The sequence below is a fragment of the Anthonomus grandis genome, chromosome 2 (genome assembly GCF_022605725.1).
Source record: "Anthonomus grandis grandis chromosome 2, icAntGran1.3, whole genome shotgun sequence".
In the NCBI taxonomy this organism is placed as follows: Eukaryota; Metazoa; Arthropoda; class Insecta; order Coleoptera; family Curculionidae; genus Anthonomus; species Anthonomus grandis.
In genome coordinates, this window is record NC_065547.1 from 47,009,699 (window position 1) to 47,036,822 (window position 27,124).

General features: G+C 31.6%; 1 protein-coding gene across 3 annotated transcripts in view; it reads left to right on the plus strand.

Moving 5' to 3' along the window:
• The window catches only part of LOC126746763 (uncharacterized), a 112,138-nt gene continuing 85,014 nt past the window's right edge, over positions 1–27,124 (plus strand). For 2 of the 3 annotated variants that reach the window (XM_050455112.1, XM_050455121.1), the window contains exons 1-2: positions 2–368; positions 24,512–24,813. In XM_050455112.1, coding sequence (XP_050311069.1) covers positions 24,691–24,813 — 123 coding nt within the window. In that variant the 5' untranslated portion in view covers positions 2–368; positions 24,512–24,690. Of the gene's footprint in view, positions 369–24,511; positions 24,814–27,124 lie in introns of all 3 variants that reach the window. The other variant, XM_050455130.1, reaches the window with a different exon arrangement.

Consider the following 27,124-nt stretch of genomic DNA (forward strand, 5'->3'; position numbering starts at 1 on the left):
TGTTGCGGCAGTCGCAGTTACCTGAGCAAAGCCGCTACCCAGAACCACTTTCGTGTCGACGTAAGCCGTCTAAAATCCCCGTTAGGCGCAAATATTTAGGTGTTCCTTAAAAGGGTGCTAAACACCCTCCATAATCGTTTTCTTTTTAAAAGGTTTTCGTGCGCCTTTGGTGTCCTACGGTACGGCCAGATTTAACCTCGCGCGACTCCTTCGGTGTAATTTTCTCGAAGAATTCAAGGTGTGTTGTATAGTTGAACTGGAATTTCTCGAGTAACTGTCTGGGTTGTGCTAAACGTGGAAACGTGCTTTAGTTCGTCATTTTTTTTGGCTTTTGGTGGTTTTTAAGGATTACAGATTGAATTTAGAAGGTAAGTGAACGACAAGCAAAAGTCAAGGTTACGATATATTCCGCTTTCGGTCTAGTTATATAAGAAATGAGGTGTTTATATGGGTTCGATGAAGGCTGAAGGGCGAAAGTACAAGTGCTTCGGCATAAAACCGTTCGTTTTTTATGCTTCTATAGTTACTACAGTGTTTTAATCACTAAAATGTGGTTTTTAGCAAAACTGAAATCGTGCCCATTTATGTTATGCCTAATTAATTTTTAAATTTTAGTTTAGAATCGAGTATAAAAGCCTCTTGCATTGACTTTATTTAAAATAATTTTCTGCTGATGGCTTTATAGTACCATGAACGGTCTTTAAACCTTCCACTAACATTAATGGGTTTTTAAGTGCTTTTTATATAAAAAGCACTTAATTAAACCACAGTCTGGTTTATTGTATTATATTGTTGACAGTCATTCTGTTTTGTTTCGAATATTTTGTACTTATGCAAAGGAATGCAATGTACTAGAAGAAGAAACAGTCAAATAAAATCATTTAAAATTCAGAAAAGTTTTACATCCTTTTTCACGAATTACTGTCTTAATGAGAGAATCCATTGAATAACTCAGTAGGCATACTGCATTTCAAATAAGTAGAGAGAAATAAAAAGTAAATTCTCAAGGATTTTGTGGTTATCCATGGGCCTAGGTAAACTTTGTAACTTCGTAATAAATAAAGCAAGAAAAGAATATGAAGCGCAATTTTTAAATGTAACATAACATAATATTTAATATACAAATTTGGAAGCTAATGTAAACTTCATTCTGCGCCAGACAAGGGCCGGTAAAAAACACAAACTGGACAGGGCATAAATATTAATTCAAACCTTATTATATACTCTTACAGCGTAGTATTATATATAGCATACAGATATACATAATACAGTGTATAAAAATTGCAATGCAAATAAAGGTACACATTATGGGAGGGTCACCCTTTTGCATACTTAATAAAGCTTTATTACTCTCTGCCTATTTAAAATAGACTATAGATAAATACGAGTTGCAACAGCAAGTCCCTAATGGCTAACAGATGATACAAGCTTATCATGATAAGAAATTTCAAAAAGATAATTATTCTACCTTTTATATTTTTTCTATATAGAACGTTGAAGTAGAACCAAAACCAGTCGTATAAAATCAATTAAAATCCGTAACAGTTCTACATTATTTTTCACTAATGAACCTATACTGCATTTCAAATAGGTAGAGAGTACTAAAATATAAAGAATTTGCATCCATGGTCGTAGGTAAACTTGTTAATCAATAAAGCGAGAGAAAAAGGTAGGGTTCTAACGCTATTAGAAGGGTACAGGTAGGTGCGATTCATAAATATGATATAGATTACTATAATAATTAGTATACTAATTTGGCAAGTAATGTCAACTTCATTGTACTTCCACCAGGCCATCTGGCAGATTTAAATAAATAAATAGGACTGGTAACAAAAACAAACAGTATAAATATTACTTAAAAAGTCTTAAACATGGTAGAACTTACTGTTACACCCTAGTGTTATATAGAATCGAGTATTTTTACATAAAGCATAAAAAATAAACATTTTCGCAATGCAAAGTACTGAAGTGGCATACATTATTGGAGCGTTATTCCCCTTTTGCATACATAATAAGATTTTATTACTCTCTACTTATTTGAAATAGACTATAGTTAAATATGAGCTGCAGTGTCAAGTTCATAATGGCTAGCAGGTAAGACAAGTGTATCATGCTGACTAATGTCTAAGTTAGCTAATCATATTTTTGCTTTATTTTCTTATGACTTATATTAGGTAAAACATATTTTTAATTCTATGCAAGAATTAATACTTTTTACATTTTACCTAAGGGTAATTCGAATCTATCGACTAGGGGAATGCAATATTTTAGTAGAACAATAAACAATCAAATGAAATCGATTAAAATCTAGGAAAGTTTTACATGAACGTAGTACTAAGAGTATCTATGGAATAACTCAATAACTATACTATGTTTCAAAAAAGTAGAGAGTAATTGAATGTTAAGTTCGGAGAATTTTCATTCATAGTTGTAGGTAAACTTAGTATCCTGTTAATGAATAAAGCGAGGAAAAAAGGTAACATTGGAAAGTTATAAGAAGGGGACAGGTAAGAGCGATTTTTAAAAATTAGCATAATATTTAATATGCTAATTTGTTAGGTTAACTAACGGATGTAAATAAATAAATAGGGCTATAAATAAAAACACAGAGTATAAATATTACTGAAAAAGTGTTTAATATGGTAGTATTTGCTGTTACGTGATAGCATTACATATAACATAGTGTATACAAATATTTAAAAAAATTCCAATGCAAACTATGAAAGAGACATACATTATTGGAGTGTCACGATGTACCCTTTGTGCATACTCAATAAGGTTTTATTACTCTCTGCCTGTTTTAAATGGACTATAGCTGCATACATACTTAGTAAGATTTTATTCTCTACCTATTTGAAATAGACTATAGTTAAATATGAGCTGCAGTGTCAAGTTCATAAGGGCTAGCAGGTAAGACAAGTGTATCATGCTGACTAATGTCTAAGTTAGCTATTCTACCAATCATATTTTTGCTTTATTTTCTTATGACCTACTAGGCAAAACATATTTCTATTTCTATGCAAGAATTATTACTTTTTAAATTTTGACTAAGAGTAATTCTATCGACTAGGGGAATGTAATGTACTAGTAGAACAACAAACAAACAAATAATATCGATTTAAGTCTAGGAAAGTTCTACATGAACGTATTACTAAGACTATCTATGAAATTACTCAATAACTATACTATATTTCAAAAAAGTAGAGAGTAATAGAATGTAAAGTTCGACGAATCTTCGTTCATTGTTGTAGGTAAACTTAGTATCTTGTTAATGTATAAAGCAAGGAACCAAGCTAACATTCGAACGCTATAAGAAGGGGACAGGTAGGAGCGATTTTTAAATGTAACCTAGATTAGCACAATATTTAATATACTAATTTGTTAGATTACCTGACGGATAACGTAAATAAATAAATAGGGCTACAAATAAAAACACAGAGTATAAATATTACTAAAAAAGTGTAAAATATGGTAGTATTTGCTGTTACGCCGTAGTATTATATATGACATAGTGTATAAAAATATTTAAAAAATTACGATGCAAACTATAAAAGTAGCATACATTATTCGAGGGTCAACCTGTACCCTCTTTGCAAACTTCATAAGGTTTTATTACCCTCTGCCTGTTTAAAATGGACTATAGACAAATACGAGTTGCAACAGCAAGTTCCTAATGGCTGATACAAGTTTAAAGAATTTCTAAGTTAACTATTCTAACTTTTATATTTCGCTATTATCAACCAGAAAAAAAAACATATGTTTAATTGTATGCAAGAATTAATACTTTTTGAATTCTGTCTAAGAGTAATTTGACCCTATCGATTACAGGAGCAAGAGGATTCAAATACAAATAGCGTTTTATAGTTTATCTAAAACAATAGAGCCCTAAAGGTGTGTATTACTTAAAAAAATTTATATTCAGGTTACTGGGTTATAGGAGTCAATAGTTTTATCTAAATTTTAATTACCTAAAGTTTACAAATAATCCTAGTAAGTGATTGTCATTGTACAGGGGATACTATTATTAATGCTTTTAAGTTAAAGATCGTAGTGTTCGATCTACACAAGCATGATAATATGATTTATTATGATTTTTAGCAAAACTGAAATCGTGCCCTAATGACGTGACTTAATAATGTAGGATTTTCATTTTACCTTAATCTAAATTAATTGCCTGGATGTGTTACATCTTTTATCGTCAAATTAAATGTACATATGGGAAATTAACCGAATTATAGACGTTTACTTTGTTAGACGATTCATTCGTGCATTTTTTAAATATATAGAATAAGATAAAAAAAACGTACAACAGCAATTAATATATGGAGAAAATATGCATTATGAAATATTCATTAAAAAAAATTGCTTCGCGGTCACGTCAAGAGTATAGGAAGGCGTCTCGTTTTGCAACAGGAAAGTCGTGTGTGGAATATATTGCATTAATAAAGTCTGTTGCTTTAATATTATGTTCCCAAGACAATTATTTGTACAAAATCAATCTAATTTGATATCCTGTATAAATTTCACACAAATTCCAATAATATTGCTTGCAATTTATATTATAGGCATACCGGAGAGTTTATTAACATATTGCACATTCACTTTACCTTTTCTGAATTACTGACATTTTGACCTTGTTTATCTCCTTCAGGCCAACGGTTTAACTTGAGAGTAAACGCTAATCAATTCAATATCTTCTACACCTTACGGATCAGGTTTTAAAATTTAAATAGTGTTTATTTTAGAGGCCCTAAAGAGAAATTTTATAGTTAAAGTAACAGGTGCACTATTTGGGTTGTAAATTGACATTTTATGGTTTTAAAATGAAAATTTTTACTATTAGTGAACATTTCTACATAATATTAAAACTTCCGTTAATTTTATCTTATAACGGAACATTGTTTATATTAAATTTCAACTTTTTATCTAATTATGAAGAGTTAATTTTTCCTAAGTCAATTCGGTGCGTAAAAAACTTTAATTCGCTATAACTTTAAAACGAGCAAAGATATCATCATGCGGTTTTCACAGTACTTTTGCAAATTTTATTTAATTTTATAAATAGGATGTCAAAAATATACCATTTAATTTGAATTTTTGGAGCCAAATGAAAAAAACTGGAATGATTACAAATTGTGCCCTCTGGCGGTTTTATTAGGAACTACAGGGTAGTGATGAGATCAGACTTTTAAAGCAGCTATATTTATTTTGCAAATAAATTTTGAATTGCTCAAATCGAATAAGTGGTTTAGAATTTACACCGATTTTAATGATTCCTCTTTCAATAGCTTCCCCCACCCCTACTATCGTTCGTACGTCAATAATTCATAAACCAACATTATAGCAAATTATCTAGGCTTACTAAAAATAATATCAAAAGTATAAGTTAATATTTAAGTTTTTGGAGAAAAAGACGTTTCTTTTATTTAATTTTTAGTTGCGCCCTCTTGCGGTGAAATACGGAACTTAAAAATAATTTCCAGAATTTTCTCATGGCCACTTTTATAATAATAAAAAAAATTCCATTGTTGCCAGATGTACAGGTCCTGAGATACAGCGCTTATTTGGCCACCCGGTACTTGTGCACGCCGTTCGACCCTACATTTCGTGTTTTTTTGACATATAAAAACTCATAACTTGGGCTGGACGGATAGCGAAACGATGAAATTTGGCATGTCATCTCTCAATACATTGGGAATTATAGATCCTTAAAACAATTTTTTTTTCGGTACTCGGGAAGAGAGTAGTACCGAGTAGAAGTCGAAAATTAGTAAAAAAATAAGTAAAATTTTATTTTCCGATGAAATTTTAAATTTAAAGCCTTAATCGACCTGACATTTTCAGGACACACAGGGTGGGTAATTAATTATAAGCGAATAAAAGTGACGCAGTAAAAATTCAAACTGCTTCAGAGGCTAAACTATAATTTGAATGGAAAAAGTGCTTCGGCGAAAATGATTAGTTTTAGAGGAGAAATTACATATTTGAACCTTTTTTTTTTTAATTTTTTAAAAGTTCTGCCATTTTCAGTTTTTTGGAATTTTTTTACTAAACCGTACTTATTTCGGAAAAAAAAATCATTATTTCTCTTAAATTCCATATAAACGAAATTTTTGTGAACCATACAGGACGAGCAAGAATTAACTTTTCCCATGAAGGTCCGACCCAAAAATCATATTTTATTTAGTAACTTTCTAGTGGCGCCACCTGGACGATTTATATTTTCGGGTATTAAATAATATAATAAGCCGATCATTTACGTGTAATCAGAATTCTTTTTGAAGCATTAACAGTTTTTGAGATATTTAAATTTTTTTGTTTTATTTATTTGCGGCGTCCCTATACGTTATTAATAAATGAAACATCATCTATAAGATCCCAAATTTTGTTTTACAACACATACTAAAATTGCAGAACATTAAGAGTATCGAAAAAATGTGTTTTTCACCAAAAAGTTTATTTTCCTCCAATTTTCTTTCGGTCACGTGAACATCATAACTTGTTTGCTATTGCTCCGATTGGGTTGAAATTTAGTAAATGGTTTATTTAGGAGGCAACTTATAAATTTTGATACATATTTAACATATATAATAAATATACTATATTGACATACAACGCGACTATATTAATAAATTATGGTTCTTTGAAGCATGATGCCGCAAGAACTGGTCTTTGGAACTTTGGCCCCCGAGGCTAGCCAGACTTAAGTATACCTGATAATTTGTGTATTTTTTTTAAATTCCTTTATAGCTCTTTACAAACAAGATGTAGACTTTCTAACCTGGTCCCCACGGACCAAAAGTATATGAACAAAGCGCCTATACTTTTTTAATGCTATATGTTTCAATTTGCATCTGGTGCTGTTCTTCTGCCATTACTTCAATAATCATTCTGTATCTTCCTTCCTTTAGGTTCTTTTAGATTAACTTCTTTATACAATATACTTTCTTAAAATCCTTCTTCTTCAACTTTTTCATTAAAGTTAAAAAAAATGGGTGAGTCTTTTTATTTTCATATTAAGTTATGTCATAATAACTTATCAGAATTAATTTATTGAACACTTACAGGAGATTGAAAATCCTTATCTAGTTAAGTTACGAGTTTCATCTTTTACAGGAGTGACGCTCTTCATATTACCAGCTACATTTATGAGTTAGGTCTTTGCTACCATATTTTCCAATCACCTGGTAGCGGCTATTCTTCTCACGTATTTCCTGAAAGTAAATAATTTTATTTATAAAGGGTTTTCCAATGGCAACAGCGTATGGCGATAATCATAGACACTCAGGTACTATTTTTTACAGCAGTATTCAGTTAGTTCCTGCAATTAATCATAGAGCGTAACACGAGTGTGCAACGCGTCAAAATTGTAAAAAAATATTACCGAGCTCTGTTCGTCAAACGTTTCGTGCAGTTTCGTGAAATTTTTGGTGTCAATAATCGTCCTTCCGAATTCACAATTCGTCATTTAAACAACAAATTTAAAACGAATGGGTATGTGGCAGATCAGAGAGTGCCTGTACGTCGGCGAAACGCAAGATCCCTCGAAAATATTACTACAGTTAGGGAAAGTGTGCATGAGAATCCGCAACAGTCCATTCAGCGTCGAACTCAAGAACTTGGCCTCTCTTTGATAAGTACTTACGACTTTACCCTAATAAAGTTTAATTAACCCAATAATTAAAGCCCCACGATCATAGTTAAAGCAGCTGGAAGTTTTGTTAATAAGCAGAATTGTCACATTCGGAGTGAAGAACACCTCGGGGAGATTCATAAGGTGCCATTACATTCCAAAAAAGTAACTGTATGGAATGCATTGTGGAATCCGGTGGAATTATCAGTCGATATATTTTCGAAAATAAAGAAGAAGTGGCACTTCCTGTTAACGGTGGTTGACACAGGGCTATGATAAGAGAGTTTTTTTGGTCCTCAGTGGATGGGATCGATCTTACAAGTATGTGGTGGACACTGTCATTTTTGCATGAGAAATTTGAAGGTGCCGTTATATCGCCAAAGGGTGACGTTAATTGGCTGCCCAGATCACGCCACTGCATTTTTTCTCTGAGCCTGTTTTAAATCAAAAGTCTATGCTGATAAGCCGCGGACAGTAGCGTCCTTAAAGTCCGGCGAAAATAAGGCGCGTTATTGCGAAAATTGACCCACTTTTATGTGATAACGTGATCACAAGTTGGGTTTTCAGGATTTGACCAACCAGACAAAACCAAGGAGGACATTTCACAATATAATGATAACATAATATACTCTTTAAAGATAAAAATGAATCGGTATCATCCTCACAATTTGTTTTATTGAGTTTTAAACATCAAGTGCATCTAATGGAAAACCCTTTCTTATAATATTTTCATGTTACCGTGGAGAATGGAAATGGATTTACAAGAAATCTGAAAGTTTAAGTAGTTTTAGGAGCATAACTATGAACTTGATCCTTTTTTCATAATGTGTCTGTTTTTATTAAAAATTACTTAATCTAAGGTTATTTTAGGCCAATGATAAACTACTTAGCAAATCACTACTACAGTACTAAGTGAAACTGAGATCAACAATCTTTCAAGATATTAAATTAACCGCACAAGAGTTAATGCTTTCAAATTAAGCCAAGACGCGAAAACTAATCAATTTAACTCATTCAAACTCCTCATCTAATTATACTATCATTTCTATCCTAATCTTCTTCTAATGCTGATGAGCTTCTTCATATATCATATACAGTCACAAGCTGAGTAAATATTTAGTTCTGATAATTCTCAAATCATTAATTGTTTCGTACTTTTCATCATTACATCTTAACAGTTTACTTTTGCAATAGCTTCAAGATGGCCTAAGTACTCCATAGAAATTTCCTGTTAAAAAGTATGTACCACGTAAATGCTACTCAGTTGTGCCCTTTCTGCTGGAAAATTTGTTTCTAGATTAACCTCTTCATCAAGCTTACTTACTTGTTTTTTGTCATCATTTTTACCGGTTATACTTGCAACAGCCTTAAAGTAATTAAACTTCAATATCCATACTTTTTGCTGTCAAAGTTAATTCATAGTTAGTATATTGTTTGGTTTTTCTTCCACAGATTTCCCTGATGTATTTATTTAAATTGTAATTCTTTCTTCTCTAGCCGTATTCCTCGTCTGGTCTATTCAAGTTCATTATTGTCATCTGCCCTTTTTCCAGGATTTTTTATAATTATATTTATATTGTCTTTTCCATATCTCTAGTTTGTTCTTCTCTTACACAAACCTTCTTCTAAATGATTTTCTATTATAGATCTATTGTAAAAACCAGTTTGAGGCTGTCGCTAAGACCAAACTGTTTAAGTAATGATGAATATTACCTGAGCTAGTTCAAGTCAGCTCCGGTATATAGCTGACTTGAACTTTCTCTAATAATTTTCATTATTACTTCAACAAAATTACGATACAGTTTAATCTTCGATAGAACTAAACTAAAACTATTTACAAGTGGTTTTATATTCTAAAGATGTAACCCATAGAGTGAAAAATGCAATGAAGCATTATTGAATAAATCTTAAAAACTAACTAAACCATATAGTTGACTATCCCTGTTGCGTTACTAAAGCGTTACGAAAAGTGTGATCAGGCGAGGAATAGTTGAGAAGCAGATAGTGAAGATAGAAAGAGAGAGAGATACGGTTTGTGTATTACTGTAGGAGCAAGAGAGAGCCGTGCGCGCACACATTTTCTTTATCTTTTCCTCTCATAGCCAGTCAAAGAATAAAGAAGTTTTACTTCAGTCGTTAGTGCGCTTGACCACATTTTTTTTGATTTTTGAATATTGCAAAACTTTCGTATGCATCTAATTTTTTACTGTTATTAACTGGTTTAAGTAATTTTAAGTTGCATATCCCTACAAAATGACCCGTATTTAAAACATATTCTTTAAATTTGACATTAATTGATTTTTTTTTTATTTGCCCTGTGTACAGGGTTTCCCAAATTCGAGGGAGACCATTGGAATCTCGGAAACCGTAAGAGTTACAGGGTCGGTTAAATAAAGGCAAAGTTGCGCAATTCGGAGCCTAATAAAATGACGTTTAAAAAAATTTAAAATTCCAGATACTTGAGGAGTTATCCGCAAAAAATTGAAAATTGTCAAAATCGTTTTTACCTTCTACCGACTTTAATTAAGGAGATATCGAAAAACTAAAAGCAGTTTTTCATTGCCACTTTTTACGCTTAACACATATACACGTACACGTACAACATGACGCAAGAAAAAAAATAATGCGACGTTTTGTTTTTTTTTCGATCATCATCAACTTTATTTTTTCTTATAGGCGCCATATTGGATTTTCTCATTTTTTTTCTCTCTCTCAAGTATCCGGTATTTTAAAATTTTCTATATTTCTTTGTTTTCTAGCACTATTTAGTAGTATTTGTTGATCTTATTTGCTATCCTATCTTTTTTCTCTCATCTGTCCTTCCAAGATTCTAATAAGGCTATTTTTAAATATTCTTTATTATTTTTATAATTTATTATATGTTAATCGCGATCCTTTCTAATATAAAAAAAAAAAATTAATTTAGCTTGACTGTACAGGTCGTTTATCAATTAGTCAAATTAATTGAAAATATTGATAGAAATCCGTATTGTGATGTAAATATATTATCATAATACAGTGATCAGTTTGTAGAATTGTAAAAAAAATTAAGAAGGTCAATTACCTAGAAGTAAATATGCTTTAGTATTATTATTGAATACGACAAAATCTGATGTAATGTAATAGTGCGATACAAGAAGATAATTAAGACAAGTTAAAAATATTACACTATATACTCAAAATAAATATATAGCATCACAAAATTAATAAAAAAATATAAAATTAACCTAATTTTTTGCTCAGGTTGCAAGCTTAAAAATAAATATAATTTAATAAATTAAAATACATTACGTTGCTCCATTTACGAAATATAATATTAAAAATCGAAAGTGCTCCTTTATTATTATTTTTTTTTAATAAAAGGTGTTGTATGAGAAAGTGATTGCGTAGCGCTTCATGATAATATGCCGATGCACCGTTATAAGGAAACGGTACCCGTAATATTGATATTTGTTGCGAAATGGAATATGGATGAATTATTGCGATATGTTCTTTTTTGTACCCATAAATGTCACTATAATTAATTTTATATTGCTTTTTTGGTGTACGGCATGCAGGCGTATTTTTTGGGTTGGACAATATTAAAGGTGCGGTGGCTACTGTATGGACCTTGGATAATTTTGTTATATTGTAAGTGATTAATATTTTATTCAGAGATTAAACAATTTGCTTCAAATGACAAGCCTAAATAGTATTTCATATATGTTGTATTAATTCGTTATTTGATCAAGCATCAAGTTGATTAAGAGACCATCCACAAGGTTGTAGCTCTCATATTAACCGAGATATCGCATGTTTGGGCTCTTATTCCCTTAGTTCTGCTTAAATTCCGTTATAACCCGATATTTTCATGATGTAGATAATAAAAGCAAGCCTCTGGTAAAGTTAGTTCGATTTCGAAAAAAAACAATTTTTGTCAAAATGTCGGTGTACGCGAAAAATGAAAAATCCCAAACTTTGGAGGTCGATATCTCGGCTTCTATAGACTCTATCGGGAAAATTTCAAGAGTTGTGTCTTAGTTTTCTTCTTCTGAATCCAACGAGACCATCCGCAAGATCGTAGCTCTTATATTAACTGAGATATCGCATTTTTAGAGCCCGAGAGTCACTTCTCTTAAGTCCACATGACAAGAAAATATTAATAATACTAAAAGTATTTTACTTAGTTCTGAATTCTCCTCATCGAACCTGCTATACAAAAAAAAGCTATACTAATTGAAACCAGCGCGAAACCTTTGAGATCGTCGCAAAAACCGACAGAAAATGGATATACGCGTCTTTATAGGAGTTGGGTTGGAAATTAATATTCATTTCTCTTGCTTTATTTGTAATTTTAAAATCGGGATATTTTATTTTTTTATTAAGAAAGTTTAGAATTTTAATTTTCAATCAATACTCTGGTCTTCTATCAACATCGGGTATCGAAAGATAAACATCGATAAAAACATCGAACATCGATAATAGACTTTATCGAATATAAAAGAAAATTAACATGTAAATCGATATACATGTAATAATTAATAATTTTTTCATATAATTTAATATAAATTAAAGTAATTATTCAATAAATTCGTGTTCAAGAACATACCATTAGGAAGTGTATCTGGATCATAATGAATTAGATCACCACTGTGTATTAGGCTATACCTACAATTTTTGTTCATAAAATCAATTATCTAAACATGTTCATAATAGTATCTTGAGTAAAGAAAAAGAATGAAATAATTTTGGCTTAAAAAAAAATTGAAAAAGAATTTGGAAAAAGATAAGATCTGGCTCTATGTTCTTATTGAATTTAATTTCAAATCCGTTGTTTTTTAAACGTGCAATTCGAAAATGTTTGACTGCTGAATTTTAGACTTTAATAGATTCAGTAAAGTAATTTAGGATAAAACTCAACCCTTGGTTTCTGCTCCATTAAATACTACTTCTCATTTTTGTTTAATTTAAATTAACCTACTTGTTTATCCTAGCTTTTTAAACTGATTTCATCGTATTTAAGTGGGAATTAGACGCTCTCTAATAATCCAAAGCTATTTCTGATCTCTATTTGTAGGACTATGAGAGAAGATAAGAAATACATTTCATGTCATCTTTAGTATGTTCCTTGAATCAATTGGAATGTTTGTGCTCCACTTAAATTCAACAAAAAAATTGAATACCTATAATGGTAGTTTTGAGTAATAATATCTTAACTGAAAACATCCTTCCTTATTGGTTTGTGAGTTCAAAATTTGATAAACTGACAGAAATGTTCTCATAGAATTAATATCCTTCAAAAAGAATAATTACATCCTATCCTTTAATTAGTTAGAAAAAGCGTAAATAAAATCTCATCTCATCGTGTTCGTGGAAACATACATCTTCTTACCTTGACATTTAATTTTCAACAAACAACAAAACCGTAAACACGTAAAAGTGGATATTATCGGGTACAAATTCGAAACTCGCTGAAACAATACCTCTTATTTTACTTTTAAGTGATAATATTGACATAAATCACCAAACAAACTGCGGCTCGTCTATAAACTTTCTCTTTACCCGTAAAGTGCATAACTGGTCAGTTTATATTATGGTGGTGATAAATGTAAATGTAGAAACCATAATATTCTCCAATTCTTAAAAGCACAGATATAACTAGCTAACGCAACAGATAAATATTCGAATAGCAAAGCTTGTCCCCCGTAAAATCGACGGTCGCACCTGACCGTAGTGTTGGGTTGCTATTTAGCAGTCTGCTATTTTTTCACTGCTTTTGGTTTACTAGCAACTGCTATCTGCTATGAGTTTAAGAATCGCTGCTATTAAAATAGCAACTGAATTTTTTTACGCAGGCACCTCGCCAGCTGATTGTCTGGTGTCTCGTTGGTTGCAGCGGCACAGCGGGCACTAATATTTAGACTGCGACCTGCCACGAGTGCGATAGCCGTTGTGACGCGTGGACTGTTTACAGCTAGGACTAGCTGTAAATCTGTTTACCTATCGAATAAAACTCAAATAGCACCTGCTATTAAATAGCAGCTATTTTCGACTGCTATTTTTGATTCGCATTAGCAAAAGCATTTGCTATACGAAAATAGCAGGTTTGTCCCAACACTACCTGACCGAGACTCGAGCGCCTAATAGAATATCCTGAAATGCGGCGCAACGTTGCCGTATGTTATAATAAATCCGCATTTAATACAAAAAGCCTGTGTAAGAAAAAACATTTGTATATATTTCAATAAAGTACATGGAGTATTTACAAAAGAAAAACAAAATTATATATCGTGTATAGTTTCTTAGAACAGGAGGTATATAAAAGCACATTATAATACATACAAAACTATAAATTACTACCTATTTAATACAAACTTATGGGCAAAATAACAGAAGAGGCACAATAAAACTTTTAGCATGGTGGTTTAGTAAGTGTTCAAAATTTAAGTAAGTGATCATTTTATATTAAGTAAAGACGATATGCTGAATCAAAGAAAGCGAATTTTGTTTTATATTTATTAACCTACCTAACATTTTATTTACTATTACTTTGGCATGCGTTATGAAAATATTTTTAAAGCTAAGAACTACACTTAAAACCCTTGCAAAATTATAGTGTAAAGATAATCAAAAATATATTAAGGTTTTAACTTTAAACTAAAAATTGAATAATAACTTAAAAAATAAACAAGATTTGTGTATTATTATACTAAAGAAAGTATAATATTACACAAATTAACTATAATTATATTTTTTATAGTCAAAAATCGTTTGGCTGGCAAAATAACGCTAGAATGTAATTTTTGTTTGAAAATAACTGGAGATTACGGAAATAATTTTTAATTAGAAAAAAAATCAGTGTATCGTTTTTTTTGTCCAATTAAAATTGTTTTCCCTTTTAACACCCCTGTAGTAAAAGTACCAATCGAACCATCTCTGAGCCTAGGTTAATGTAAATTTCTTTTTGCAAGACCTAATAGTTGCCATTAGAGTTTGTGCCTTTAACCTGAAATGCGCTGTATAATTTATTGTTTTTTATTTATTATTTATCGTCGTTTGATGTGCCTCTTTTTTAGGGATATTATTTAAAATTAATTGTTTGTCGACATCATTCTCACAATTGGATAATTTTGAAGGAGTAAGTAAATCTGTTACACTTTTAATTCTAAAAAATAATCGAAAAGATCTGGCCGTTGGGTTAAGATTACAACCACCGCTTTGTCGAGCTAAGGAAAAGAAATTTTCCAAAAAATCTTGGTTTAATCTGTTAGTTAATAAAAAATTATTATTTTCTTTTTTTTGGTCTGGATAAAGGATTTCTATGGCATTTATAGTTTGAACTAACCCTTTAAAACATGGTGGCTTACTTTTGGATATTTCTTTTAATTGTGTTTTTTTATTTAAAATCTCGCTAACTTTTATTATGTTGAATCCATAAACCTGTTTACCTTTTTGCAAAACATCTATAACTAATGAGTTTTTAAAACTCACTCCACAGTTATAAGGATTTTTAGTATATAAACGTTTGCTATTAAGAGCATCAAATAAATTGTTCATCATGGTTATAAAATTTGAGGTATTAGTACCAATTTTTTCATCAACTATAGATTTTTGAACGGATGTCTTTACAGCTGCAGCCATAGTATTTAAGAATAATTGTAGTGCCAATTTGCAGGACATCTTTTTAAAGGCGTCAGGATTTATATGCTTATCTGTTATTTTTGGAAGCATTCTGGCTGATTGAGATGCTTTGTCAATTTCGTATATTTTTTTAATAACATCAAAGCAGATACTTTCATTTAAAAGTTCAAACCTTATTAAAGAGTGCCAGTTATTCCTGACGCTTTTGAAAAGATGAGGGACATCGTATAAAGAAATGATCTGTTTTTCTTTTAAATAAAAGTAAGGCTTTTCTGCCCTAACACCCAACAGTTTTATTGCGCCTCTATTATTGGTACCCTGATCACAAACCGTGGCCAGTAGTAAAAAGCTCATTTTGTCTAGAACAGTTAGAACGTACAAAATAATATTTTTTAAGTTTTCTTTACAGACTGCATTTTTTGAAAAAAAATATCCTAGTGGAAATTTCCAGGAAGAATATATTCCTCTCGTGGAAAAAACGAGAGCGTGGTTGGCTTTATTTTGAGTCCTACCAAAAGGGCCCAAGTCCTCAAACCCTCTATTAAATCTAATTTCTTATTAAATTCCAAATTTTCTTTCATCAAATGCTACAAGACATTTTTTTTTCATTTTTTGTCATTGCCTGGGCCTTTTGCTGTAAAAAAACTTGAATATCTTCATCAATGCCTGTTTTAAAATCATTTTTTGCGATCCACTTTTGAATTGTTGAAATAGCTGGTAAGATGATGCCTTTTTTTCAGAAATAAATAAGCGGACGGAGATTTATAATAAAAACATAAACAAAATTCTCTTTCTTTTTGATTCCAAATCACACGTTTCTTACCTCTTAATTGCATTTCAACAAAAGTTTTTGCACTGGAGATAACAAACTTAAAAGCGGTAATGTCGGTCGGATGTCGTCGCTCACATTGCAAGTTTCGATTTTTGTATTTTTCTGTGTAATCTAAATTTTTTTTTTTAATTCTTATTCTTTTTAGTAACACGTGTAATTTTTTTTTTTAATTTTAATTTTCTTGGAGTCACAATTTTGTCTGGTAACGAACATAAATTGCTGACAAACTCGGATTCTACACTGTTATTATGTTTTCTTCGTTTTGTTGAAGAACTTTTTGGACTAAAATCGAGTAGTGATGTTTCCAGTTCTGCATATGTTCTTTTTGGAGTCAACACTTTTAGACTATCTGGGCAGTCAGTAGCAAAAGGACTGGTTTCATTAAGCGCATAGTTTCTGGGAACGGCATCTTTTTTCAGGTAAAACTGCTTGGATGTACGAAAGTCCTCACTCGTGAAGTGATCCATACAAAGGTATTTATTGCGTAGGGTTTCTTCGGAAAATGTAGCCAATTTAGCGTTTCCTATATAAAGCAAAGAAAAAATATTTTTGTATTTAAAGTAAATTATTTGTTTACTTTTGGGATTCAAGGTAGCCAAAAGACAAGTAAAAGATAACTTTTTGCTTTTTTTAATTTTTTTCCATTTTTTGTTCGATTGTTAATATTGAGAAAAAAATAACGTTAAATTATTAAAGCAGTTTTAAAAATGCAAAAAATAAATATGGGGCCAATATGAATTTGATTGTAGTGGCCAAAACACGAAGCGTCGCGTGAAAAGAAGATCTTCAAATCTTCATCCTAATTACCTTTTTTTTTATTTATTTAGTATTGCAAAATTTGCTAAATTAGAGTTTTGTATTAGGACGGTAGTTTCTAAGTTTCTAGGTAGCTGTTGAACAATTTGAAATGTCAAAAAATACATTTTTTGGTTGTATAAGTACTCATGAGTTAATTGAGTTGTTATTATTGCTTAACCATTATATTTTTTTCTTAACTATTATTTAGTTTAGTAAAACGTAAGTAAAGGTGTTAGTTCAATTTAGTTTAGCGTAAAAAAGAACTTAATAAAGTATCAGAATTTATTATCCATTTATCGCATAAATCCTTTATTTTCACTGGAAACCTAAACATTCTAATTGAAGAGTTTCTTCGTGAATTTCGACAATTAAAATATTCACATCTAGAACCACCAGTTCGTTTTTTTGGAAGAGTCTCCATCATTTTAATATAATTTTTTAATCGAAAAACATGGAATTTGGTAAATAATAAGTCTTAAATATTAAAAAACAACGCATTAACACAAATAAGAAACTCATTCGATCAGCGCAAAACACTTAACCACAACGGCAAAGTCAAACTACCTTTAAGCCCCAAAAGCGCCCTATTTATTTAAATTTTTACTCGGCTGACCGCGGTCTGCTTCACCTAAACTTGACAACAAGGGCTGCGTAATTCCTCGATGGTCAGCCCGCTCAAAAAGCCGGCTGACATTTCGGGGCCCGCATTTTTACTATTGGAGTATTTATCTGTTGCGTTAGCTAGTTATATCTGTGTTAAAAGTAATTGGTTCTTAAATAAAAAAAAAACAATAATACAACGTTATTATTTAATCTAAAAGTTTAATGAAGCAGTTTATAACAGTAACGTTTCTATTGTCTGATTGTTTTTCTGTTACGCATTGTTGGACGATTTATGTGAGAAAACGATGCATTAGTATTAGTTTTGCTCCTCAATTTCCATGCTATACTAATTTATTAGAAAAAATCACATATACTTACTTAGCCATAAGTCTCCGCCCAGAAACTGGGTCGTTCTGTTCCACTTTCTTCTAGACCGGGCATTAATCAGCGATTAAACAAATATCGACCGCAAAATTAACAAATTAGTGTGCGAGGAATGTTGCACAAAGAAATGCGCTCCATAACGGTTTATGATTATATCTACGAAATATATGGACATTTGTTGGTTTTCTCACACTTTTACATGTGTTCATGTTCGCACATAGACCGAAATTTTTGTCGTGTCTGCTTTCTAATTATCTCGAGAACCCGTTTATGATGGGTTAAAAAAAATATAATTTTCACTTTTTTTTCTCTTGACAAACACGCTAATTGTTACTTATGTACTGGTTAGTTGTACCTAGGTCCAACCTAATAGCGATTTTTTAAATCCTCAATAATAAACAACCTATAATTGTAATCATTATTTAAATATGTTTTTAAATTATCTACATAGAAATGGTCATATTGTCTCTCAAAGAGATGTAATATAAAAAGTTGTGAAATTTTAACCATCTAATGCAATTATTAATATTTATTAATCTAAAAGCTTTTAAACAATCACCTTAATAACTATTAGGTACTTCAATAATGTGTTCAATCTGGCACTTAAAATTTAAAAAAGACAATAATTGCTAATTACGATAATTTTAGCATGAATGCATATTATAAGCAAATGATGACACCATCGGCACCGACTCATCATCAATATTAATAATAATGGAAAAAAGCCGATGCAGTAAGCAGTTACATCACTACAATAATACTAATCAAGAATATAGTAAACAATAATATTATTTCTTATAATATGGTATTATTATTGTTGTTACGTGAATTTATATATATTTACTCACTATGGTTTTCTTTACCTGTAATATGTGAATTCGAAGATTTAATTTGCTCTTTCCGTTTCTCATGGAAAAGAGTGTGTCATGGAGTTTTTGTTTCGCAAGTAATGTGTAGCGTAGTTTTCCACATTTTATCAGGTAATCATATTTTTTATAAAAAAATGTCTTATCATTTTTCACTTTAATAAAATCAAATCTAAGTAGCGTTCTTCAAGAATATATTTATGTTTTTTGATTAAAAATGATGCATAAATAATAATGAATATTTTTTGTAAATAAGCGTGTCCAATCTTTATCAAATGCTTGAGAGCAATCAAAAAAGATACTGCTTCCTTCTATTATATCTAATATAAAGATATTATATAAATATTTATTTAATTTAATGGCCGGCTCATGAATCCTTGGACGCCAAGGATATTTTTTTAATTCGATGTAGCCTATTTTTTTTTTAATTTTTAAGGATTTAATTTGAAATCTAATTGCAATGTCTTGGCATCTAAATCCTTGCATTATTGCGCTCTAAGACTAATTTTTTAAGTATTTTTAAATTTTTGATTTTGGCTTTTAAATCTTTGAAAACAAGTTATTTTTTTATAGGTGCAGGCAGTTGACACCATTGAGAGTCATTTTCCGGCCCTTTCAGGCATTTGAAAGCATCGATTTCTTTTAGAGAATTGCCTGAAAGGAGTTTCAACTGCCTGGAATAGTCACTTGAGTTTCAAGCGGTTAAATCAACTTTTCAAGGCATTTAAAGCAATTTTAAAGTAATGGAGGTCATAATTTTTGATACTTCCAGGCAGTTGACACTATTAAGAGTCTTTTTCCGGTAATTTCAGACAGTTCAAAATATCAGTTTCTTTTAAAGAATTACCTAAAAGTAGTTTCAACTACCTGGAATAGCCACTTGAGTTTCAAGCAGTTAAAGCAACTTTTCAAGGCATTTAAGGCAATTTTAAAGCAATAGAAGTCCTTATTTTTGATACGTCCTGATAGTTGACACTATTGAGAGTCATTTTTCCGTACTTTCAGGCAGCTGAAAGCATTGATTTCTTTCAAAGAGTCGCTTGGAAGAAGTTTCAACTGCCTAGAATAGTCACTTGAGTTTCAAGCAGTTAAGGCAACTTTTTAAGATATTTAAGGCAATTTTAAAATAATGGAAGTCATTATTTTTGATACGTCTTGACAGTTCACACTATTGAGAGTCATTTTCCGGCACTTTTAGGCAGTTAAAAGCATTAGTCTCTTTTAGGGAATTACTTTAAAGAAGGTTCAACTGCCTGGAATAAACACTTGAGTTTCAAGCAGTTAAAGCAACTTTTCAAGGCATTTAAGGCAATTTTAAAGTAATGGAAGTGATTAGTTTGGATACGTTCAGACAGTTGACACCATTGACAGTCATTTTCCGGCAATTTCAGGCAGTTGAAATCATCAATTTCTTCTAAAGAGTTGCTTGGAATAAGTTTCAACTGCCTGGAATAGTTACTTGAGTTTCAAGCAGTTAAAGCAACTTTTCAAGGCATTTAAGGCAATTTTAAAGTAATGTAGGTCATAATTTTTGATACTTCCAGGCAGTTGACACTATTAAGAGTCATTTTCCGGCAGTTTCAGGCAGTTCAGAGCATCAGTTTCTTTTAGAGAATTGCATGAAAATAGTTTCAACTACCTGGAATAGTCACTTGAGTTTCAAGCAGTTAAAGCAACTTTTCAAGGCATTTAAGGCAACTTTAAAGTAATGGAAGTCATTATTTTTGATTCGTCCAGACAGTTGACAATATTGAGAGTCATTTTCTGGCTATTTTAGGCAGTTGAAAACATTAATTTCTTCTAGGAAATTGCCTAAAACTAGCTTTAACTGCTTAGAATAGTCACTTGAGTTTCAAGCAGTTAAAGCAACTTTTTAAGACATTTAAGGCAATTTTAAAGTAATGGAGTTCACGTAAGTTTCAAAGAGTTAAAGTAATTTTTCAAGGCATTTAAAGCAATTTTAACGTGATGGAAGTCAATATCTTTGATACGTCCTGACAGTGTTGACATTATTGAGAGTCATTTTCCGGCTATTTTAGGCAGTCGAAGGCATTAATTTCTTCTAGGAAATTGCTTGAAAGTAACTTCAACTGCCTGGAATAGTCACTAGAATTACAAGGTGTTAAAATAACTTTTTAAGGCATTTAGACCATTTTAAAGTAACGAAAGGCATTATTTTTGATACGTCCAGACAGTTGACACTATTGCGAGTCATTTTCCGGCACTTTTAGGCAGCTAAAAGCATCAGTCTCTTTTAGGGCATTACTTTAAAGAAGGTTCAACTGCCTGGAATAGACACTTGAGTTTCAAGTAGTTAAAGCAACTTTTTAAGGCATTTAAGGCAATTTTAAAGTAATGGAAGTCATTATTTTTGATACGTCTTGACAGTTCACACCATTGAGAGTCATTTTCCGGCAATTTCAGGTAGTTCAAAGCATCAGTCTCTTTTAGGGAATTACTTTAAAGAAGGTTCAACTGCCTGGAATAGACACTTGAGTTTCAAGCATTTAAAGTAACTTTTCAAGGTGCTTTAGGCAATTTTAAAGTAATGGAACTCATTATTTTTGATACTTTCTGACAGTTGACACAATTGAGAGTCATTTTACGGCAATTTCAGGTAGTTGAAAATATCAATTTCTTTTAGAGAATTGCCTGAAAGAAGTTTCAACTGCTTGGAATAGTCACTTGAATTTTAAGCATTTAAAGCCATTTTTTAAGGCATTTTAAAGCAATGGAAGTCATTATTTTTAATACATTCTGATAGTTGACACTATTGAGAGTCATTTTCCGGCACATTTAAAGCAATTTTAACGTGATGGAAGTCAATATCTTTGATACGTCCTGACAGTGTCGACATCATTGAGAGTCATTTTCCGGCTTTTTTAGGTAGTCGAAGGCATTAATTTCTTCTAGGAAATTGCCTGAAACTAGCTTTAACTGCCTGGAATAGTTATTTGAGTTACAAGCATTTAAAGCAACTTTTCAACGCATTTAAAGCAATTTTAAAGTGATGGAAGTCATTATCTTTGATACGTCCTGATAGTTGACACTATTGAGAGTCATTTTTCGACACTTTTACGCAGTTAAAAGCATTAGTCCCTTTTAGAAAATTACTTTAAAGAAGGTTCAACTGCCTGGAATAGACACTTGAGTTTCAAGCAGTTAAAGTAACTTTTCAAGGCATTTAAGGCAATTTTAAAGTGATGGAAGTCATTATTTTTGATACGTCCTGGTGGTGTTGACATCATTGAGAGTCATTTTCCGGCTTTTTTAGGTAGTCGAAGGCATTAATTTCTTCTAGGAAATTGCCTGAAACTAGCTTTAACTGCCTGGAATAGTTATTTGAGTTACAAGCATTTAAAGCAACTTTTCAACGCATTTAAAGCAATTTTAAAGTGATGGAAGTCATTATCTTTGATACGTCCTGATAGTTGACACTATTGAGAGTCATTTTTCGACACTTTTACGCAGTTAAAAGCATCAGTCCCTTTTAGAAAATTACTTTAAAGAAGGTTCAACTGCCTGGAATAGACACTTGAGTTTCAAGCAGTTAAAGTAACTTTTCAAGGCATTTAAGGCAATTTTAAAGTGATGGAAGTCATTATTTTTGATACGTCCTGGTGGTGTTGACATCATTGAGAGTCATTTTCCGGCTTTTTTAGGCAGTCGAAGGCATTAATTTCTTCTAGGAAATTGCCTGAAACTAGCTTTAACTGCCTGGAATAGTTACTTAAGTTACAAGCAGTTAAATCAACTTTTCAAGGCATTTAAAGCAATTTTAAAGTTATGGAGGTCATAATTTTTGATACTTCCAGGCAGTTGACACAATTAAGAGTCATTTTCTGACAATTTCAGGCAGTTCAAAACATCAGTTTCTTTTAGAGAATTGCATGAAAGTGGTTTCAACTACCTGGAATAGCCACTTGAGTTTCAAGCAGTAAAAGCAACTTTTCAAGGCATTTAAGGCAATTTTAAAGCAATAGAATTCTTCCAAAGAGTTGCTTTAAGAAGTTTCAAGTGCCTGGAATCGTCACTGGAGTTTCAAGCAGTTAAAGCAACTTTTTAAGACATTTAAGGCAATTTTAAAGTCATTCATTCAAAGAGTTCACGTAAGTTTCAAACAGTTAAAGCAATTTTTCAAGGCATTTAAGACAATTCTAAAATAATGGAAGTCATTATTTTTGGTACGTCTTGACAGTGCTGACATCATTGAGAGTCATTTTCCGGCTTTTTTAGGCAGTTGAAGGCATTAATTTCTTCTAGGAAATTGCCTGAAATTAGCTTGAATTGTCTGGAATAGTTACTTGAGTTTCAAGCAGTAAAAGCAACTTTTCAAGGCATTTAAGGCAATTTTAAGGTAATGGAGGTCATAATTTTTGATACTTCCAGGCAGTTGACACTATTAAGAGTCCTTTTCCGGCAATTTCAGGCAGTTCAAAATATCAGTTTCTTTTAGAGAATTGCCTAAAAGTAGTTTCAACTACCTGGAATAGTCACTTGAGTTTCAAGCAGTTAAAGCAACTTTTCAAGGCATTTAAGGCAATTTTAAAGTAATGGAAGTCATTATTTTTGATCCAGACAGTTGACAATATTGAGAGTCATTTTTTGGCTATTTTAGGCAGTTGAAAAAATTAATTTCTTCTAGGAAATTGCCTGAAACTAGCTTCAACTGCCTGGAATAGTCACTTAAGTTTCAAGTAAATAAAGTAACTTTTTAAGGCATTTGAGGACATTCTAAATTAATGGAAGTCATTTTTTTTTGATACGTCTTCACAGTTGACACAATTGAGAGTAATTTTCCGGCACTTTTAGGCAGTTAAAAGCATCAGTCTCTTTAAGGGAATTACTTTAAAGAAGATTTAACTGCCTGAAATAGACATTTGAGTTTCAAGCAGTTAAAGCAATTTTTCAAGGCAATTTTGAAGCAATGGAAGTCATTATTTTTGATAGGTCCAGACAGTTAACACTAGTGAGAGTAAAGTTATTTTTCCGCACTTTCAGGCACTGCAAATAATCAATTTCTTCCAGAGAATTGCCTGAAAGAGGTTTTAACTGCTTGGAATAGTCACGTAAGTTTTAAACAGTTAAAGCAACTTTTCAAGGCATTTAAGGCAATTTTAAAATAATGGAAGAAAGCTTCAATTGCCTTGAATAGTCACTTAAGTTTCAAGCAGTTAAAGTAACTTTTTAAGGCATTTAAGGCAATTCTAAAGTAATGGAAGTCATTATTTTTGATACGTCTTAATAGTTGACACTATTCAGTGTCATTTTGTGGCTATTTTAGGCAGTTGAAAGCATTAATTTCTTGTAGGGAATTACTTGAAAGAAGTTTCAACTGCCTGGAATAGTCACTTGAGTTTCAAGTAGTTAAAGCAACCCTTCAAGGTATTAATAAGGTATTATTAATAAGTTATTTGCTGAAAATAGACAACTTCTTTACGTAAGTAAAGTGTTTCGTATGTTAATTATTCTCAAATACCAAAATTCCTCTTATAATCAGATTTGAAATAAACGCCTTAATTATCTGAGCCAATCAGAGACAAAGCGTCGTGATTGGCCCGCATGGGTGCCGAAATTTTATTGTATTTTAATGTATCCTCTTTTTATATACTCGGCTGTCCATCGCATGACCAAGAAATCCTTATAACATCACACACTATATACAGAGTGTTCGCTTTAGCATTGCAGTAATTTTTCTTCTAAAATAAATGTCATATTTTAAATCATTGGAATGTATATATATATATATTTTTTAATAAAGCGTGTTTATTCTAGTTCTTGCATTCAACATGCCAGTACCGCACCGTTCGCCGGTACCGAATTCCGTCGTAGCCACGTGACCTAATCGCAAAAGAATCCGGCCGTAAAAACCGTCCGAAGAAAAAGGAATCCGGCCATAAATTATTATCGGAGAGCTTTTGTATATCGCAACAAAAGTCGTTCTACCTGCCAAAATGACCGAGTCGACCCCCATCTGCAGGTGTCGCGTCCTTTATTTGGGTTCCAGCGTGCCTCACCAGACCAAGGACGGCCTTCAAGGCATTCAGGAACCTTTACAGGAATTATACCCTGATCAGGTAAAAGAATTTAGATAATTATACTTTTAAGGTTTAATAGATATTTAGCATTATATAGTTGATATGTTATACAAGGTGTAACATAAGTGATTATTTAAGTAAAAATAATATACGCTTAGAACATTGAAAGGCTAGAAGTATGGAACTATGGGCAGGTTTGTTTGCTTGCAACATCTCTGATGCAATGATCCCAAATGCTTATATAGAAATGCAAAAATCACTTTATAATATAAAAATTTTCAGTTGTTTCTGAAGGCACAAAACAATACTACTGCTCTCCTTTAACCTCCACCGGATGTTACAATTTCAGAGAGAGATTTTTAAGTCTCCAGCGATTCTTTCAGGGACGGTATACGCTTATCTAATTATTTTTACACTATCAAATTGGGTTTATAAAACGTAAATCGAACGCAAAAAAAATGTTTCGTTTTAACGACCTACTGAACGGTTTGTATAATGGACGAAATCGTACCGGGAAAATTGACTGATTTTAATCACATTTTCTCTCACAAAAAACACCGAATATGCGAAGTGTTTCCGGATAAAAGGGATCAAACACGCATTAGGCCTGTCCCGTTTTTCTATTTTTTTGAACAAATTTTAAAAGTACTTTGCTAAAGGCGTATAATGCTTAGCGGAAGGATTTAAGCGGGGTATTTTATTCAAAGGGCCTATTATGGGTGTCACTGTGTAAAAAATAGGGATTAAAAAAATTAGTTAAATCAGTACTGAAGCTTAAATAAAAATTTATAGAATTTCGCAATAAATAACAGTTAATAAGATTATATATTAGACACGTTAAATTTCTTCTTGTGTAAATGTTGTTTTTTTAAACAGTCTCATTAAAAAACTGAGTTATATTTTTACATTTGAGGTTATATCTGATTAAAATTGCTGTATCTCGCACGATAATTCAGATTAAAAAAAGACACTTGAACTGTCGTCTTAAATAGACTAATGATTCCTTCAATGGTCTTGAATCTTTCTGCACTAGTAAAATCGATTGATTTAACTTGGAAATTTCAGTTCGGTTTTAAACATGGTAGCGTAAACATTGACCGGTCCGACTAAGTGTTAGTTATCTTCCCCATTAGATGTCTTATTGATAATAGCAATATTATTAGGTTGGACACCGATGAGAATATACCGGGTGGTGGTGGGTTACCCGATGGATTAAAAAACGTTAATCTTTCTAGTGATAATAATCGTGTGAATATGGACGATTTTCAAACAAATGAGTAAGTTCTGTCGAACAGAATATAAAAAATCAATACCGAAAATAGGTAAAGTAATTATAGTATCGACCTCCAAAGTTTCAGATTTTTCATTTTTTGGGTATACCCCCCTGTATCGAATTTTTTCACATAAAATTGATTTTTTCCGAAATTGAACTAACTATACCAGCGGCTTGCTCTCATCACCTACATCACGAAAACATCGGGTTATAACGGGATTTAAGCAGAACTAATGAGAGCACTTTGAAAATTCGGAAAAAGTCATTTTTCGACTTCGTTTTTGAGGCCAAAAATGGACTCCAAAAATGCGATATGTCAGCTAATATAAGAGCTACGACCTCGCGGATGGTCTCGTTAAATTCAGAATGACGAAACTAAATTAAAACCGTTGTAATTTTCCAGATAGCGCCCATAGAAGCCGAGATATTGATCTCCAAAGTTTGGGATTTTTCATTTTTCGGGTATCAAAAAAATAGGTTAGATAAAACAATTCCTGTAAAACTTTTACAAAAGTTAAAAATCAACGAGGACGTTAGAAACTCTAAGGGTGGAGGAGTGATATCCACAAATCATAAACGCTGAATAATCATATTTATAGTATAAATAAATAAACATATAAAATAATTACAGGTAACATTACGCCAGTGTCAAAGCTAGTTGCTGTTCGGCTAATCGTTCAATTAATTTTAAGATTTTAATATAAGAATATCGTATGTATCTTTTAGTAAATAATAAAAGTTTTTTAAAAGGAAAGTTCGTCGGCTTGTGTATGAAATGTATATCGCATGCTACATAGTGGAATATACGCAAATGTGGTATAGGGATAAAATGACAGATCCCAATTCAGATAGTGATCAAGTTTAAAGACTATAAGTTTAAAGACTATATTATAGATATGTAAATCCTTTGTTAATTTTTGTAAACAAAATCGTGTATTATATACGTATATTTTCACCTTTAATTTTCTTAAAAATCATTTTTCTCTTAGGCAACTATTTTCTGCAAAAAAAAAACATTTTTTATTAACCGTACCCTTACCCCCCCACCCACCCCACACAACTTACCAGTGAGAAATT